The sequence below is a fragment of the Sinocyclocheilus grahami genome, unplaced genomic scaffold (assembly GCF_001515645.1).
Source record: "Sinocyclocheilus grahami isolate Dianchi unplaced genomic scaffold, SAMN03320097.WGS_v1.1 scaffold175.1, whole genome shotgun sequence".
Classification (NCBI taxonomy): Eukaryota; Metazoa; Chordata; class Actinopteri; order Cypriniformes; family Cyprinidae; genus Sinocyclocheilus; species Sinocyclocheilus grahami.
The window spans coordinates 1,323,508-1,341,111 of NW_015505354.1; the positions used below are offsets into that span (position 1 = coordinate 1,323,508).

At 41.6% G+C, this 17,604-nt stretch overlaps 2 protein-coding genes across 3 annotated transcripts in view; one reads left to right on the forward strand and one right to left on the reverse strand.

The window, feature by feature from the left end:
• Positions 1 to 5,721, reverse strand: part of rbm12ba (RNA binding motif protein 12Ba) — a 12,089-nt gene extending 6,368 nt beyond the window's left edge. The window contains exons 1-2 of one of the 2 annotated variants that reach the window (XM_016283553.1): positions 5,601 to 5,721; positions 5,220 to 5,409 (exon numbers count right to left, since the gene is read on the reverse strand). In XM_016283553.1, the coding sequence (XP_016139039.1) occupies positions 5,220 to 5,379 (160 nt within the window). In that variant the 5' untranslated portion in view covers positions 5,380 to 5,409; positions 5,601 to 5,721. Of the gene's footprint in view, positions 1 to 3,594; positions 5,410 to 5,600 lie in introns of those variants that run through there. The other variant, XM_016283552.1, reaches the window with a different exon arrangement.
• Positions 5,722 to 5,746: 25 nt separating this feature from the next.
• Positions 5,747 to 17,604, forward strand: part of LOC107593716 (meckelin-like) — a 32,151-nt gene continuing 20,293 nt past the window's right edge. The window contains exons 1-10 of the mRNA XM_016283569.1: positions 5,747 to 6,013; positions 6,320 to 6,408; positions 6,518 to 6,608; positions 6,741 to 6,840; positions 6,925 to 6,994; positions 7,134 to 7,205; positions 7,304 to 7,366; positions 7,463 to 7,611; positions 8,037 to 8,145; positions 8,227 to 8,313. Coding sequence (XP_016139055.1) covers positions 5,821 to 6,013; positions 6,320 to 6,408; positions 6,518 to 6,608; positions 6,741 to 6,840; positions 6,925 to 6,994; positions 7,134 to 7,205; positions 7,304 to 7,366; positions 7,463 to 7,611; positions 8,037 to 8,145; positions 8,227 to 8,313 — 1,023 coding nt within the window. The 5' untranslated portion in view covers positions 5,747 to 5,820. The remainder of the gene's footprint in view (positions 6,014 to 6,319; positions 6,409 to 6,517; positions 6,609 to 6,740; positions 6,841 to 6,924; positions 6,995 to 7,133; positions 7,206 to 7,303; positions 7,367 to 7,462; positions 7,612 to 8,036; positions 8,146 to 8,226; positions 8,314 to 17,604) is intronic.

Below are 17,604 nucleotides of genomic sequence, written 5' to 3' on the forward strand. Positions count from 1 at the left end.
ATCTGTAAAGAGGAGTGGATCAAAATCCCTCCTGAGATGTGTGCAAACCTGGTGACCAACTACAAAAAAACGTCTTACCTCTGTGCTTGCCAACAAGGGTTTATGCACCAAGTACTTAGTTGTGTTTTGCTTGGCGAGCAAATACTTATTTCAATCACTAAAAAGCAAATCAATTTCTAACCTTTATATAATGTGTTTTTCTGGATTTTTTGGTATTCTGTCTCTATTAGATAAAATAAACCTACCGTAAAAATTACAGAACATTCATTTCTTTGTAAGTGGACAAATTTACAAAATCAGCAGGGGATCAAATAAATATAATAATATCCCCACTGTGTGTGTGTGTGTGTGTATATATAATATCCTTTTGCGTGATTAAGTTTTTAATCAGTATTTAAATTTCTTATGTTTAAGTTATGAGTTTCCATATACTAGTATTAGACACTAAAATGTATCGTTATTGGAATGTTTTTCCTTGTTCATGAGAAGCCTCTCCATATGTTAAATTTCTGTTTACTCTCAGGTTCATGGTGTCTGTGTAGGTCATCAGGGCCTCTCGTCTACATGACCAATATGACATTTAAGCATTTAAGTTGTTTTCTATGTCTGTACATGAAAGAATAAAGCTGAATATGGTCTTAGCTTCTCTCCTTTTCTCTCTCTGAGAAACTACACTTATTGTCTGTGTTTTGGGAACAGTACCCTGATAAGAGTAGGAGCCTAGCTACTCAACCTTGAAGTAGATAAGTGTTTCTCAATGTATGTGTGTTGGTATCTGTCTGTGCAGGACCAGTCTCCAGGGGCAGTCATAACGGCAACCAGGGTGGAAGGCTCATCTGGACATCTTGTCACCCTGATGCACTGGGTGGCAGATATACGTCTTGGGAGTGAGACATCGTGTGTCATCTAAATGTGACCGGTCTGGACCTTCACTCTGCGTTGTGTTGATAATTTAATGAGACCGGACAACAGAGATTCCTCAGACCACTTTTTATTCTGAATGAATAAAAATGAAAATTAATGAAAAAAAGTCAATCCGTGGCCTTTCTCCACAATTTCAGCATTGACCTTTCCCCAGCCGCGCGAACTGACTTCATATTACATTTTTTAAATGAACTGCCTATGATTAAATCAACATGTAAATTTTTTTCTCAATATAAAACATTTTACATGAATTCAAAACAACAATATTAACAGAAACATGGATAGAAAACATACCTGAATGAATAAAAAGGAAAATTGTCAATCCGTGGCCTTTCTCCACAATTTCAGCATTGACCTGCCAGTCAAAACGGATCATTTTAGCCACGGAACTGACATACATGGTTAATAAAACAAAAAAATACATGCTTCATGTTACACAATCTCTATTAGTGTTTCAGTAATATTAAACTATATTTTTAACAAAAAAAAATACATATTAATCACAAGAAACGAACTAATTTGAAACTTTTTAGCTCCAGCAGAACTCACCTTTCCCCAGCCGCGCTTACCGCGAACTGAAGGAAAGCAACCGGAACCTTAATTCTTAAAGGGGACACGTACTATATTTTATTTAACAATTACAACAAATACTGAAAAATTAACATATAAGTATAGAAACAGCTCAAATAACATCTCAAACAAAAGAAATCAATATTAAAAGAAATTGCCAGAATACAAAATAATTATATAAATAGAAAATTATTTTTTGTGACATTAATAAATTAATATAACCCCTGTTACATAAACAAACCTTCAGAGATATGTTTTGGCCTTTATGTACATCCAGGGCCTAAAATGAACACTCGCCAAGCGCCAAATGCGAGTAAAAATCAGCGTTGGCGAGTATAAGTAACAGTGTCAGTCGCCAGTTAGCGGGTACAACTTTTACGAATTGTACCAATGCAATGAAGTAAAAACAACAGCCAGTTTTATGGAAGAGATTCGCTGTTTCTGACATAAGCGAATAAAATAATCTTTTCCGAAAACAAGATCATCGTGATTAGCTGTTCTGTCATGAGGTCAGAGCAGTGTGATGGCCAGCTTGTCCCTAGACACGGTTCTAATAACTTTTACCTGAGAAGATTTTACTTCTTCATTTCGGAAGATTAACTTTTCACTTCTTTATTCTTCTACCTTGAGAATGTGCGACACATACCTGGGGTTACGCCGCCTAAAGGCTGCGCGCTCGGCTGTACGTATACGCTGAGCCGCTTCAGACAGCTCACCAGTAGCGCTTCAACACAAGACAACACACAATTATGTCAAAATGCGCGGTTTTGGCGAGTTACCTTGTAAACGTAGTCTTAAATGAGTTATAAAGTCTTAAATGACAGTAAAGAGTTGGGAGAAAATCGGATGTGTGTCAGATCCGCGTCATATGCATCAGGGTTTTAAAGAGACAGCACTGATTTTAAAGTGAAACCCGTTGTCAGTTGATGTAAATCAAAGAACAAAAGAAAAAGAGAAATCCTTGGACTGTTCTAGTCGCTGATTAACTTTTATAGCTTGAATAAAGATTAATATGCATAGTTTATGCATATATAATATAGTTTATGTGAAGACTGTTTTAAAATTACTTAAATTAAAAGTTATATATTTCAGAGCCTATTAAATGTTAAAAATAATGGCTTTCAATTATACTGTAATGTTGAATGGCTATAATTAATAGGGAAAATTGAGGGGAAATGCACCAGCTGGACAAATAAAAAAATATTGTAAATCAATGTTTAGTCATTGTAGTAGTAGGCAAATAACTGCCTGTTTGTGCAAAAAGAGTTTCATGGCCGGTAAAAAAAAATTTTGGGCCGGTAAATTTTATTATGTCACTGGCCATTGGCAGGTGTGGCAAAAAGTTAGTTTTAGGCCCTGTGTACATCTATCTGTTAAGATTCTACATGTTTTTCCATGATTTAACCAATCAGAATAATTTTTACCATAGTTCCGTTGGAGTATAACAGCCTACGAACTCGCAAGTATTGAAGTTGATTCTGCTGATGAAACTGCAAACTATTTTCTTCAATTGATTGCATCTATGACTCCTGGTCTTAATTCATCTTACCTGGTCCTTGGGTCTTAAACTGTATATCCACTACACTTGATATGCATCTTGGAATGCAAATTTCTTTTTTATATATTGACAGAAAAATTTGAGACTGGAACATTGCATTGAGATTGTAAGTGACATTTCTATCAAGTTTAATATAACATCCAATTTACATGTCAAATGAAAAACAAGTTTATCCAGTCACTAAGACATCAGAAACAACTCAAAATGGTTTTAGTTTTTTTTTCAAACAGGAATGCATATACAAATGCCAAATCAAAACACTGGATCAAATACAGTCAAAAACATTTGACCAGTTTGAATGCCTTGTAACATATTACGTCTATTGAAATACATACAGCAAAACAAATAACTAAATATTAATATGCAAGACATCTGTGATATATCTATTTTTAATTTAAGCCAATAAGTTGCATGTTCAGCAGCTACAACAAAGGAAAAAGTGCAATATAATGTAATTCAGCTGGTGTTGAAAGTAGACAGGTATTATTTATTCACTTGGACTAGTCCTTAATAGTTTGGCAACCATTGTATGAAAAACAGTGAGGTCTCCTTCCAAGTGGTACTCAATCTTTACTGGGCATCCTCAATTGTTGTACCCATAATATCGCTTGAGCACATTGCTTGAAAAAGTTTATGTACAGCTCACGGAGCTAATGATAGAGCATTTGTTATGATAAAGCTTTTGCTGGATCTTCAAATGAATTAGTTGTCCTCGTTTACACCACTGCTGGTGTCTGAACTGAAGGTGCTGAGAACATCTCATCTCCTGTTCACCATTTACCAAGGATCTTCTCCCTCTGTTGACGTGTGATACAAGCGAGTAGAATTTTTGCTCCCATGAAATACTTCCCATGGAGACTCTGGGCCTGTTTGGCGATTTCCTCACATTCGAACTGCACGATGGCTTCCCCGACACCATTGCCCTGGCTGTCCACAAGCAATACGATTGCATCTTCACAGATGTTAAAGCGCATGAAAAAGTATCTCACCTCTTCTTTCCTGACATATGCAGGAAAGTTGCGTGCATATACACATGACATGGTTAACTGTGCGTTTCCATAACGTGGTGGCCTCCAGACTTTAGCACATCTGTTTCTGCTGAGTATAGCAAATATTTCTTCTTTCGTTATGGGTGACACTTCAATGTTCGTTAAGCCAACAGTTGTACCATTCATGTTCAGAGCCGAGACATAGTCTTCTGCATGCTCAAAGGTAACGAACGCAGTGCTTGTCCTCTCTCCCCACTTGTTTAATAAATGTTTAATTCTATAGTTTGGGATTGCATAACATCCAAAAATCGTCTTGATCTCCGTCTTGGTTATATTCTTTGAAAGATTATTGACAATAACACAACGTTCCGTTTGAGGGGACGGAAAGTTTCGGCAGTATTTTTTTGGAGATCCAGGAGAGGGCTGTTCCTCTGCACTTCTTTTGGTTGAGAAACCTTTCATTGCATTTCTTTCTGTGTTAACTTCCCTTTGCTCTGAGAAAGTGTGAGGTTTGATGTTTTGCATGCAATTTTTGGACTGCTCGACAGCATCTGTCCACATCTTCTCATGGGCAAGTCTGACCTCAACATTGTATTCTTTGAATTTTCTGTGGCTGTATTTCAGCCCCTCCTCGGCATCTGCAAAACTGGTCAACTTCACCAGACAGCACCAGCCCAGTTGCAATCGAACTTTCGTGATGACCTCCAACACTGAGAGTCCCAGTAGGAACTGGTAGATCTCTTGCTTGGCAACAGAGTCAGGAAATCCATAAAGCCGAAGGTAGCCTGGTTTACAGGAATTGAGGTTTTCTCCTTTGCTTTTCTGCTCCTTAGATGCCATGTCAGGAGTTAGATTATGCTGAGCATCTGTATTTGTTTGGTTGTCAGTTGAGGACCATTTATGCGTTTCTGGAACATTTTGGTTGACATTTTCAGGCGTTTGGCATTGATCCACTTTGTCGTTTGAAGGCAGTCCTTGAATGGCAGTCATTAGACTAAGCAAAAGAGCTCTGTTGGTGTCAGGTGGGGATGATGGCATTACTTTAGTCTCCACTGCTGTGGACTTTGGTTTCTTTAATCTCGACTCCATTTTTCTCTTGAGCTCAGCCAGACTGCTAATATGTAATGAAACAGAAGAGCCTCTGAGGAGTTTTCCAGAGTAGCGCATGGCTAGTTGGCCTTCTCTCTCTGAATTAAAAATAATGAAAGCTTCTCCCATCTCGCCACCGGTGATATGAACACCACCCTCAGGTATGTGCAAGCCATGGAAAAATCTTCGGATGTCTTCAGATCCCGCCTCTGTGTTTAAACCATGCAAACGCAGAACCACTATTGTCATGGTCAAATTCTTCTTACAAACCAATGGGATCTGTTAAAAAGGCAAAAAGAAAACTTTCAAATCAGTTTCTGAAATTTAAGTGTCACAATTTTAAAAAATCCACTGTACAAACTGCTGTTTTCTCCTTGTTCAAAACTTTCATAGAGGGCAAAAAAATCACCTCAGAAAATCCCCTTCTAGCTAAACATTCAATACGAATGCGTCCTCGGAGCCTTACTTACCGTTTGTTTTTCTCTGAAACTTGTCTCAATGTAAATGCTTCTCTGCACAAGACTTTTTTTTTTGTCAGAGAAAACACGAGGTAACCTGCAACCAGCACTGCTCAGGCGTCCAGCGGGAAACACTCAACTTCCTCTTGCAGAGAGTTTTAAGAGCGCGCGCACGCTGCACGCACTCTGAGCGTAAACAGGAATAGGTACGTCATCGAGCGTCATCTGCACCATGGCGACGGTGACGCTGAGAGCATTTGTGTGCAGTTTCTCCATCATATTCCTGTTAAAACCGAACGGGATTTCCTGCCAGCAGTTTTCTATAACTTTTCAGCAGCCTACGGATTGTGGTGTGGAAAGTTATTTTGATATTTCGAGCTTGTCTTGTGTGAAATGCGGGCCGAATCAAGTCAACAGCAAATCAGGTAAGCTAGCGCGCGAGCGCGTGCACGGATTAGTTTGCTTTGTTTTGACCAACCTAACCTGAAGATGATTGAAGCTGTGCACTGAACAATACTCATTTACTATATTGTCATATTGGTTAATTGGTTAATTTAACATAGAGTATGCATCTTGCGAGAGAATCAGCTGCACGCTGGCTAATAAAATCTACTGCATTTGCAACTGCACATAACACCATACTAAACAAATACATGTTTAAAATGGATGTCATTTATAATATACTTAATTGTAAACCAGCTTGTATGTTTATGTGTATTTTTGCCATATAGGACTGGCATGTGAGTGTCAGACTGGTTTCAGGGTGCTGGTCAGTAATGGGGCGTCCATCATGTGCCAGCAGTGTCCTGATGCTAATCAGGTTCTGTATTGAATTTGGATTATAAATTTAAGCTCTCATATGTTGCTGTATTAATGATATTAAGAATACTAATACTATTATACAATAATGTGATTACTCTCATTCATAGGGGGTCACCCAGGATGGGTATGGATGTATCAGTTGTCCTGGAAGTGTAGGGGATAACGGCAAATGTCAGTGTCCTAAGGGTAGTGTGCTGGGTAAGTGCTTTTCATTTTAGTTGTATATAAATAAACATGATTCAAATGTAGGCTATTTTTTTCTCTGCAATAATCACTCAAATATGCACCATTTGGGTAATTGGAACAGAATTGTTTGTCTGTATTGGTCAGTGGAGAGAGAATGGAATGGGAATCCTTTAAATGAAGCGCAATGTGAGGCGTGTACTGCAACAGAGCCTGCTTTTTCTGCCCCAGATACGACAGGCAACAGGTAATGCTGCCGTTCCCACCAATGCCACTGGATTTGTCATGTTGATCTTTGTGAATCATTTTGTTTGGATATGTGTATTTTTAGGTGTGTGAGATGTGAGGATTCCTTCATCAACTCATCTCAGTCTTGTGTTTGCGGGACTTCAAACATACAGGTGAGAATCTCAGATATTTGGTGCATTTGTTTACATTTACATTGGTCGAGCAAATGTATATTCCAAACTTTTGACCGGTAGTGTATGTATATGTTTATGTGATGCATTGATAGTGATGATTGCATTGCTCTGTTTACAGGCAGGTGGGATGTGCTTCCCTCCAAATAGTCTGCCTGCGTCAGTTGCCTCAAATGTAATCTTTGGCCAACTGGTGAGAATTCAAAGTTAACATCATGAATTGTATTTGTGTACTTATGTTAGCATGCTGGGGTTTGTTGTTTTAAAGTGGAATGTATTTGTGTTACACAGGCCCTTTCCGTCACATCGTTATGGTTTTCAAGCTTCATGTATTCTTCAGCAGCTGCCTGTTTGGTAAATTTCTACACAAATGCACAAGTCTGTTTTAAATGTGTACATGTCATGCTGTACTTCAAAACATATTTAAGTTTTGCTCATTTTGTTCTGTAGTTGTTCTCAAACCGGACAGCATGTCAGTCTCTGGGCAACATGTGTGTGATGAATATGCACTCCTCTAGCACCATCAACAATGATGCCTGTGGCCTCTACAACACGGTCTATAGAGCTGCTCAGGGCAGCAGCCAGGACATCTCCTACTGGTAACACACATACAAATACTATATAGTACTTCACTGTTGACTATAGGACCCCTTTAAATAATTTAATTAGCTCAGTGCAGATCTTAAAATTCTATTTGGCCATAATGATCAGCTGACTGTGCTTTATACCTGTCTTCAGAAGGGCAGCGGGGCCCTAGATTTGAACCCCAGGCTATTTGAAATAACCATAGGAGATAAATTGTATCTGTTATATAATTAAATACAGTGTGACTCATTCAAGATAAATTGCTTCCTGACTGAGAAGAGATGTGGGTAGACCTGATTTGATCTGATATTACATAATATTCTTAGGAAGTGTCTCTGTCTATCTGTAAAGTATTTAAATTCACAACTAATGGCCAGAAGACGCCAGTTTACTTGTATTTGTGACCATCATAGATCCTCAGCCTCATTTGTGACTCTAGGAGAACAAACCTGCCTTGGCTCTACTATGGAGACCAACTTGGGTTGGCATCACGGATTCTACAGAATGAGCCACTTCCTGTTGGATTCAGCTTTAAAGGGACACAGAAGGTAAACAGTTTGGACATCTCAACATATTGTAAGCAGAAGCATACATGTAGTCATTTTCAGAAACCTTCCTCTCACTTTCAGAACACTAACATCGAGCTGCGAGCTGCAGTTTACTCAGTGCGTGGGGAGTTTCTGAGATGGGAGAGTGTCGGTGGAGGAAACCTCCAGGTAGGCAGGCATGATCAGTTTCTCTTCTGGGGTCAAATTCACAAATTATTCTTAAGAGTAAAATTATTCTTAGCTGCTATTTTCTTCTTATATTCTAACTTAAGAATAAAGTTAAGAATAATTTTTTTATTTAAAATCTTAACCAAAGTCTTAGCATCCTCTTTTACACTTTGGAACGCTTCTGGCCATCAGCTCACATGCTCGTATTAACGCTACTAATTCAGCAGCTTGAGCAGAATTATAATCCAAAGCAAAGGCCTCTATTACTTCTCCAGTATCTGACACCACAGCATACTAGGGGTGGGCGATATGAGCTAAAATTCATATCACGATATTTTACACTGTCCACGCGATATCGATATTACATTGTGTTATGAGGGGGAAAAAATACAGGCAAAACATTTTAACCTTATATAACTAGAAAAAGTGAGGGATTGGACATAGACCTTTTTTTTGTGCCATTGCTTTTCTCAAAAAATGCAAACATGCAACTTGAGGTAGGCCTGTATGAATTAAATTAAATTAAATATTGTGTGTCTGAGTAGGACAGTGGTTCCCAAACTTTTTCTGCCGGGCCCCCCTTTTGTAGAGAAAAATATTTTCAAAACCCCCCCCCCCAACCCCCCTTTTTTTTTTTTTTTGGGAAGTTTCTTATGCTCACCAAGGCTACATTTATTTATTAAAAAATACAGTAAACTCTGTAATATTGTCAATTTAAATGATCTATTTGAATGTTTTAACATATAGGCTACTGTATTCCTGTGATCAAAGCTGAATTTTCAGCAGCCATTCATTTACTTCAGTCTTCAGTGTCACATGATCCTTCAGAAATCATTCTAATATGCTGATTTGTTGCTCAGTAACCATTTCTGATTATTATCAATGTTGTAAACATTTGTGCTACTTAATATTTTTGAGGAAATTAATTTTTTCACGATTCTCTTATGAATATTTGAAATGATCCTTTCTGTCAGAGCGCTGGACTTCGTCAGAAATAGAAAGGGACATCTGTTTACGGTCATGGATTTGTGTCACGTCGCATCCACAGCAGAGAACATCACTGGGTTCTATTTGCTTTTGTTAAATCGCGCCGCTCGCGTCTGGTGTAGACCGTTTTTATACAGTCTATGGTGTAGACACGTTGTTTTGGTATTTTAATCTTAAGTATATTCATAATCTGCTTCACGATTACCTGGCACTGGAAGTCCTTTCACAGACTTGTAACATTCATACTTTGAGCAGAACCATGCATCGTTCATTTATATTTCTACATGGCTGCCTGCAATACAACTCTGAATCTTCAATCGCGCCATCTAGTGGTCTGTTATTGATACAACCACAAATGCTACAACTGATAACGGAGTGCTCAAGCGGGTACTGCGAGTTGAGGTAATTAAAATGTCAAATTAATATTTTGAAAAATATTAATATAAATAAAAATATGACGGTATTGTTGTTACAGCTCTAAAATGTGTTATTTTTAAAACTTTTTCCCACAGAACACAATATATTTTGTTTTTGAGAAACATACAGAATATTATGAACAATTGAATTTGTTTATTAATCTTTTTTTTTTTTTTTTTTTTTTTACTAAAAATAAAAAAAATAAAGACTGACATCTTTATTTAACCTAAATCTGTAATTACAGTTAATTTTATTTAATACAGTTATAACTCATATACATATCATTTATATAATTTCATATCATTTAGTTATATAATTTCATATACATAATTTGATTTAATAATAACCCAATTTGAAGCAAAAACAGAATGTTCTGACTAGCTTTGTGAAATTATACTACATGCCTGAACGAAGCAAACAGTAGATGCTCTGAATGAGACGCAGATTCACTCTCTGACAGCAGGAGGTGCTTTTGGGACACCACAGACGGCGTTTCCTTGATTACCGCTGTAAACAAAGCAGCACTGCACTGAAACGCTGCTTTAATAGGAACTATACAAAGACGAGATGAAAAGAAAATACCACGTAAACTTTACTTACGTATATGTCGACTTTCCATGTCCACTGTGAAACCCGCGAGACACAACAAAACACAGCTCCGATCACAGCGTCCTCCATCCTCCTGTTGTTAATGTTCTTCTTTGTTTCTGTTGTTGAACGCCATGCACAAATGACGTCACTGTCGACCGGCTTACGTCACTTCTTAGTACATACTCTCAGTGCGAATGCAACCCTTTAAATGGTACTGGAAAATAGTTCACGCAAAATCGTCCCAGTACTTTAGTACCGTACGTTTAGTTCTGGAAATAAAGCGGTGCGAAAGGGCCTATAAACCCCCATATCAATATTGAGGATTTTCTTCCAATAGTTCGTGCAGTATTTTTCTCTGTGCGTCCGTCTTCAACGTCTCTGGCCTGTGTTAACAGGCGTTTACAGACTTCATATTTTCACATAAATTACATTTTGGAATACGATTGCATTGCAACGCAGTTTGTGCAAGTCCAGAACATACAGATCGCGGTATACCTTGAAACCAGTAATCGGCCCATGCCTATTGGCCGCATGATAAGCGGGAAAATTACGCAGTGTAGTCTTTATCGCACTGCAGAGGTTTCTTTTTCAAAATAATCTGCTGACTGTACACTATCCCTCAGCCTTGCCGCAACCCCCAGTTTGGGAACCACTGGAGCAGGCGATTTGTGCTCAATTAATTTGGTATGTTACGATGCTCTGTGTTTGATTACTAATGCCTGTGTAGTACAGCGTTGCACACAGAGGACAAAAACATTCAGCCTCGACTCTTTATCGTCATTTGTGTTCAAATTTGCAAAGCGTACCAAATTGAACAAAACAATATAAATGCAGAATTGGAATTCATGAATATAACGGTATCCACGGTATAGCAAAATCCATATCATTGAACAACATAATACCGGTAGTCACTTTCATACCAGTATAGCGCCCACCCCTATAGCATACCCACAAAGGTAGACACCATCAAAAGGTTTTGAGCATGAACCATCAACATATACAATGGGTACGGAAAGTATTCCAAATTTTTCACTCTTTGTTATATTGCAGCCATTTGCTAAAATCATTTAAGTTAATTTTTTCCCTCATTAATGTACACACAGCACCCCATATTGACAGAAAAACACAGAATTGTTGACATTTTTGCAGATTTATTAAAAAAGAAAAACTGAAATATCACATGGTCCTAAGTATTCAGACCCTTTGCTCAGTATTTAGTAGAAGCACCCCTTTGATCTAATACTTGACCATGAGTCTTTTTGAGTCTATTCAGACCCTTTGCTGTGACACTCATATTTAGTATTAGATCAAAGGGGTGCTTCTACTAAATACTGAGCAAAGGGTCTGAATACTTAGGACCATGTGATATTTCAGTTTTTCTTTTTTAATAAATCTGCAAAAATGTCAACAATTCTGTGTTTTTCTGTCAATATGGGGTGCTGTGTGTACATTAATGAGGAAAAAAAAATAACTTAAATAATTTTAGCAAATGGCTGCAATATAACAAAGAGTGAAAAATGTAAGGGGGTCTGAATACTTTCCGTACCCACTGTATGTGTTCCGCCCATCCAGGGGCAATTCCAAAAGATCGGCCCTGGAAGAAGTAGTAGTTCAATAATAAAATCATGATCTGTGGTGTGATTTGCCATGTCAGCCATGCCCAAAACACCTAATAGAGCAGGGTTAATGGTTGCTGTTGGTTGGATGGTAAGACTTTTGTTGGCCAGCAGGATTGCCTCGTAACCCGAGCGCCATTACGCTGTCATGTGTTGTGCCTGCATATTATGTTGGATAGCTTCTACTTGGTGTGACGTGTACAGTGTCAGTGGGTGTGACCGAACTATTTTCTCCACCATCTGTACAATCAGAGCAGCTGCAGCCACAGCACGAAGGCATGCTGGCATACCTGAAGTTACATTGTCTAGTTTCTTAGATAGGTATGCTACTGGACCGTGTTGCTGCAACAGGACGCCAATGGCCACTACCTCCGTCTCCTGGGCGTGCAGGTGGAACACTTTTCTATAGTCGGGCAGGCCAAGGGCTGGAGCCGTAGTGATGGCTTGCTTCAGTGCATTGAAGTGTACTTCAGCCTCATCAGTCCAGTGTAATGGTGTATTAGGCAAAGCTTTGTGATCAATCAAGTTTCTCAGGTGCCTGTCATGAATAGCACAGTCAGGTACCCAGGATCTGCAGTAATTCACTAGTCCCAGAAAGCTTTGGAGCTGCTGCACAGTTCGTGGGGACTTGATTTTCCTAATCATCTGGACCCTGTCTGTTGAAATCGCCCTCAGACCTGGCATTATTATGTGTCCCAGGTACGTCACTTTAGGCTTGGACCCACTGGAGCTTCTCTTTAGTGGCTTTGAATCTGGCCTGCGTGAGCACGTTGCAGACGATGACAGAGGCTTTTTCACAGTCTTTTTTTTTTCTCTGCTGAGACCATGATGTCATCTGCGTACTGGAGGTACACAGACAGTGGAGGGCAAGTCCGTCATTTTGGTTAGTGTACTCTGGACTGCTGCCGAGAAAACTGCGGGGGAGTCCACGTAGCCCTGTGCAAGACGCGTCCACTGATATTGTTGTCCTTTGAAAGTAAAAGCTAAGAGTGGCTGAGTGTCTGGATGTACAGGTATGGAGAAAAAGGCTGCACAAAGATCAATGACAGAGAAGTACTTATGCGTACATTGTATAGAATTGACATCTGGCACAATGGTTGCTAATGGTGTTATTAATTGATTTATGGCCCTTAAAAATGGCATGTTTTCTCTTCTGCCTTGGCCACAGGATTTATGGGCGTGTTGTATGGCGAATGTGTTGGTACAAGAACACCCTGCCGGACAAAATTGTCAGTCAAAGGTTTAATACCATCTTCCTTAGCCTTAGATAATAGATATTGTTTGATGTAGACTGGTTTATCAGTCTTAAGCTTTGCTTTATAAAGTTCCATATCTATGAAACCTGTGCCATCCTTGTATTGTGACCACAATAATGGGTTAACCATGGTTTCCACCATTCATGGTGGGTCAGGCTTGTGTGTGATCGGCTGTGGTTCACTGGGTTCTTCACATGTAGGAAAATGATTTACTGAAGCTTGCAGGCTGGATAGGAAGAAAAGCACTACCTGTCAATCAGTAACTTTGATGTCCATATTCAATTTATGCATCATACCTCGCCCCAATAAATTGTGTAGCCCCTGGTATGATTGTAAATTTATGAAAAAATGTTTGAATCCAGGAGCTCTTACTTCCAAAGGGGGCGTCACAGGGCACTCAATGTCAGTTCTGAAATTCCCAGAGTTAATTACCTGATTAGAAAGAGGACCCTCATAATGATTAGAGGTCATTGAAGACCTGTCTGCTCCTGTATCAAGGAAAAACGTTTGTGGTTGACCATGTACATTCAATGTGAAATAAGGTAAATCTTCACCGTGATTTGAGAAATTGAGGGTCATCATACATAAATTGGAACTGACATCACTCTGTAGGCATCCCTATTCTTGCTTAGTGTGCCATGTAGTAGGACAGGGGTAAGCAACGTCGGTCCTGGAGTGCCGATGTCCTACAGAGTTTAGCTCTAACCCTAATCAAACACACCTGAACAAGCTAATTAAGATCTTCAGGATTACTAAGGCTACATGCAGGTGAGGCTTTTTTCAGGGTTGGAGCTAAACTCTGCAGGACATCGGCACTCCAGACTGACATTGCCTACCCCTGTAGTAGGATATGTGGGGCCTGATTGCAGCTTCCTGTTTTCTTGCCGCTGTGGCTGCACACATAGTTTTCTCTGTATCTGAACTTTTAGTCCCCTACAATCACGCCTCGCATGTCCCTTTCCTTTTCAAGGGATCTTCGAACTGCGTCCTCTAGGGGTCGCTATGGGGGATGCCTCGACGTGACTCGTGTCTGAAGCATTAATTCAAAAAACACCAACAACATGTTGGCCGGCGATAGCCTATGACATCACTACCGGTGCGACTATAGTATAAATAGGCGCCGGGAGAACACGTCATCCTCTTCTTCGTCTTCAGTGACTGTTTTGTTTTAAGCGTGCATTTCTTTGGTAAGAGCGATCTTTCTTCCCTTATTATGGCAAGACGTTTAGGAGATGTGTGGATCCGTGTCTTCGTTATTTGACACCTGATGACACACATGATCTTTGCGTCTTTTGTTTGGGCGAAGAGCACGCACGCGATGTCCTCGAGGGGGCAATCTGTGTTCACTGCAAGAGTTTTTCAATGAAATGCTCTCGTCTGTCTCTCTTTTCGAGGAAGGAGGGGCAGCCGTCTGCTCCCCGCGGTTCAGGACCCGCCGCTGCTGAGGCACGGAGGAGAATGAGGTCGTGGGGATCGCAGGCGGATCTGGCCGATGAGTTTAAGGAGGGGCTTTCCCTCTCACACTTGTCGGCCGTGGAAGAGGGTGAGCCGCTGGAGGATGATGATGTGATTTCCCTAACATCGTCTGATCCAGCGGCCAGTGTTCTGCTGGGTTTGGCCCAGGAAGAGCAGGAGATGTCTGAGTAGGGCGAAGAAGTTGAGGCTGAGCCCTCCCAATCTTCTTGCCCTGTGTATGATGAGCTACAGGAGGTTAGGGATCGCGCCACAGCGAGGCTTGACTTGCCGTGGAAGCGGGCCAGGAAGGTGGTGCCGCGTGGTTGTCTCGACGAGCGTTATCTGTCTGACCATAGCCCCCCAGCTCAGGTGAGCCTTCCTTTTCTTCCTGATCTCCATATGGAGGTCGAGAAGGAATGGAAGAGGCCGTTTTCTTCACGCATCCATCGTTTCCAGTATACGAGTTATGCCAACATCGAGGGGATGCGCAAAAGCGGCTATGAGAAGATGCCCCCTGTAGAAGAGACACTGGCTAGCTATCTCTCTATGGGTGAGACATCCTCTCTCAAGACTCCCTCCTTGCCATCTAAGCCCCTTCAGGATACATCTCGCTTAAATGGCAGGGCATGCGCAGCAGCAGGTCAGGCTGTCGCTTCGTTGCACATGATAGAGGTGCTTCAGGAGTATCGGGCTGATCTACTGAAAAACCTGGATAAAGGGGAAGGCCTTTCTCCTGATGAAGTAGCTGAGTTGCACCGCACCACGGATCTTGCTCTCCATGCTACTAAGCAGGCCACCTCTGCTATGGGCAGATCTATGGCAGCCATGGTGGTAATGGAGAGACATCTGTGGGTGAACCTGGCAGATATCGGGAAGTAAGAGAGGGGCTTTCTCCTCGATGCTCCAGTTTCGCCTTCCGAAATTTTTGATACCTCCATCGAGACGGTGGTTGAGAAGTTCAGGGAGGCGAAGGAGCGCTCAGTGGCCTTCAAAACCTTCATTCCACGAAGGTCCAGGTCTGAGCCCGAACAACCCAGGGATCCTGGCCCGTCTCGGTCTGAGGATCAGAGACGGGCACAGAAGGCTAGTGTCGTGGCTCGCGCTCCTCCCCCACCTGCGGGTAGGGCTAGGAGGAATCCCGGGTCAAAGGGAGGTAGGCAAGACCTGAGGGAGGTGATCCAGACGAGGCATTCCCAACGCTCTCGTCCGGACCAGAGTGATACCTGAACATCTACTCATCTCCCTGGGGGGGTTTAACATCTGCCCTCATCTTCCCCTTACTAATTCCCCTGTAACCACCATCTTCTCCACCTGACCATGGTTAGATAGGAACCTCCTGCGCCTGCATTGCAGTCTCCTATGCTGGACCTATGATGTTTTCGGTTGGTTCTGTGTCTTACATAGTAACCACCTTACTGATGGTCCGGACTAGATGCTGCTTCTGGCTTCGCTTCTTGAACGGGGCTCCTGTGCAGGAACCATGGTGGGTGAGTACGATCCATTTTGAATATATAAAATGCGCTGGTGGTTGTGTGAATCCGTCTGCTAGCCTTTGCAGTGTTTCTGTCCTTTTCTAGGGTTGGTCCTTGGTGAGCAACCCCTCTGCTGGACTCAGAACCGGGTTCTCGACTTTTGCTGTGATGACCTCACTCGTCGATGCTGGATCCAGACTGTATGATAGCCCTTTTTTCGGCTTCATGCTTCCTGGATCATGTGGCCAGATCACAGGCTTCTGCGGTAGTCTTCTTGGTCATCAGGTCCCCGGCACAGCACCGCAATTCTCCTGGACGTCCGGGCTGGGCTTATGCTTTCAGGCTCCCCTGACTGGGACGCCATATCCAGGTTCGCCCCAAGGGGCTTCCTATGAATCAGGATATCCCCTCTCGCTGAGACGTTGAGCGGGAGGTATGAGTGGCATTTTTGCGAGAAACCCTTCTTGTGAAGTGCTATCGCCAGGCAGTGCTCCCCTCGCCTCAGAGGGTTGTCTTTGAGCTTGCCATTCCCGTTTGGCTCATTACTTTTGGACATCTGTGAGCAGATGCTTAGGAATCTCTATAAAATCCATGATATGGTAAGTGCACACGCTAAGCTCTGTGCACTTTCTAAAATCCACATAGTGGTAAGTGTGCACGCTGAGCACTCTGCGCACGTTCTAAAATCCTGTATGGTAAGGGTTACGCGTTGTTAGCCTCGTTCCCTTTCTCCGAGTTGGCTTAGGCCCCGGTACTCGCCTTGGGCTCCACTCAACTAATGTGTCTCTGTTGATACACTTTTAAAGCATCGCTCCCCTCACTGTAGAGGGTTATTTATGAGCATGGTGCTTTCTTACGAGCGTTCGAGTTTTCTCCCCTTCTGAGGAGTTGAATTCCCCGCTCCGTGAGTTGTTCTCGTGGTGGTGTTTAGCAGTGCTCCCCTCTATCAGAGGGTTGCCTATGAGCACGCTACTCCTTTTCTGAATTTTGAGTTCTCCTCTCATGTGGAGAGTTGCGTTCTCTGTTTTCCTAGAGCACCTGGAACTGGGAACATCAGGCGAACTAGGCCCTTCCTCTGCCTCCCTGATGCGCTGAGTTTTTGGCTAAGCTTGCAGTATGCTTACCCTTCAGGATTTCTAATGAACATGCTATAGGTTGAACCCCCTCTCGGCTGAGAGCTGGGTGTTATTCTCCCTCAGCTAGGTAACTTATTGCTAGCCATTCCAGCATTATACCATGAGGATGAGTTGGTGCTTCTCAGACGTATTGTTCTTGGAATGCGCCATTTCCATCTATGGTCGGCTCCTTCAGAGTGCCACGAGGGCCCCTTAGAACGATATCTTTAAAATCCATGATATGGTAAGTGCGCACGCGAAGTCCCTGTGCACTTTCTAAAATCCACACTGTGGTAAGTTCGCACATTAAGCTTTTTGCGTTCTTTCTAAAATTCTGTATGGTAGGGGCTACGCGTGGCGGCTTCGTGCCCTTTCTTGAGTC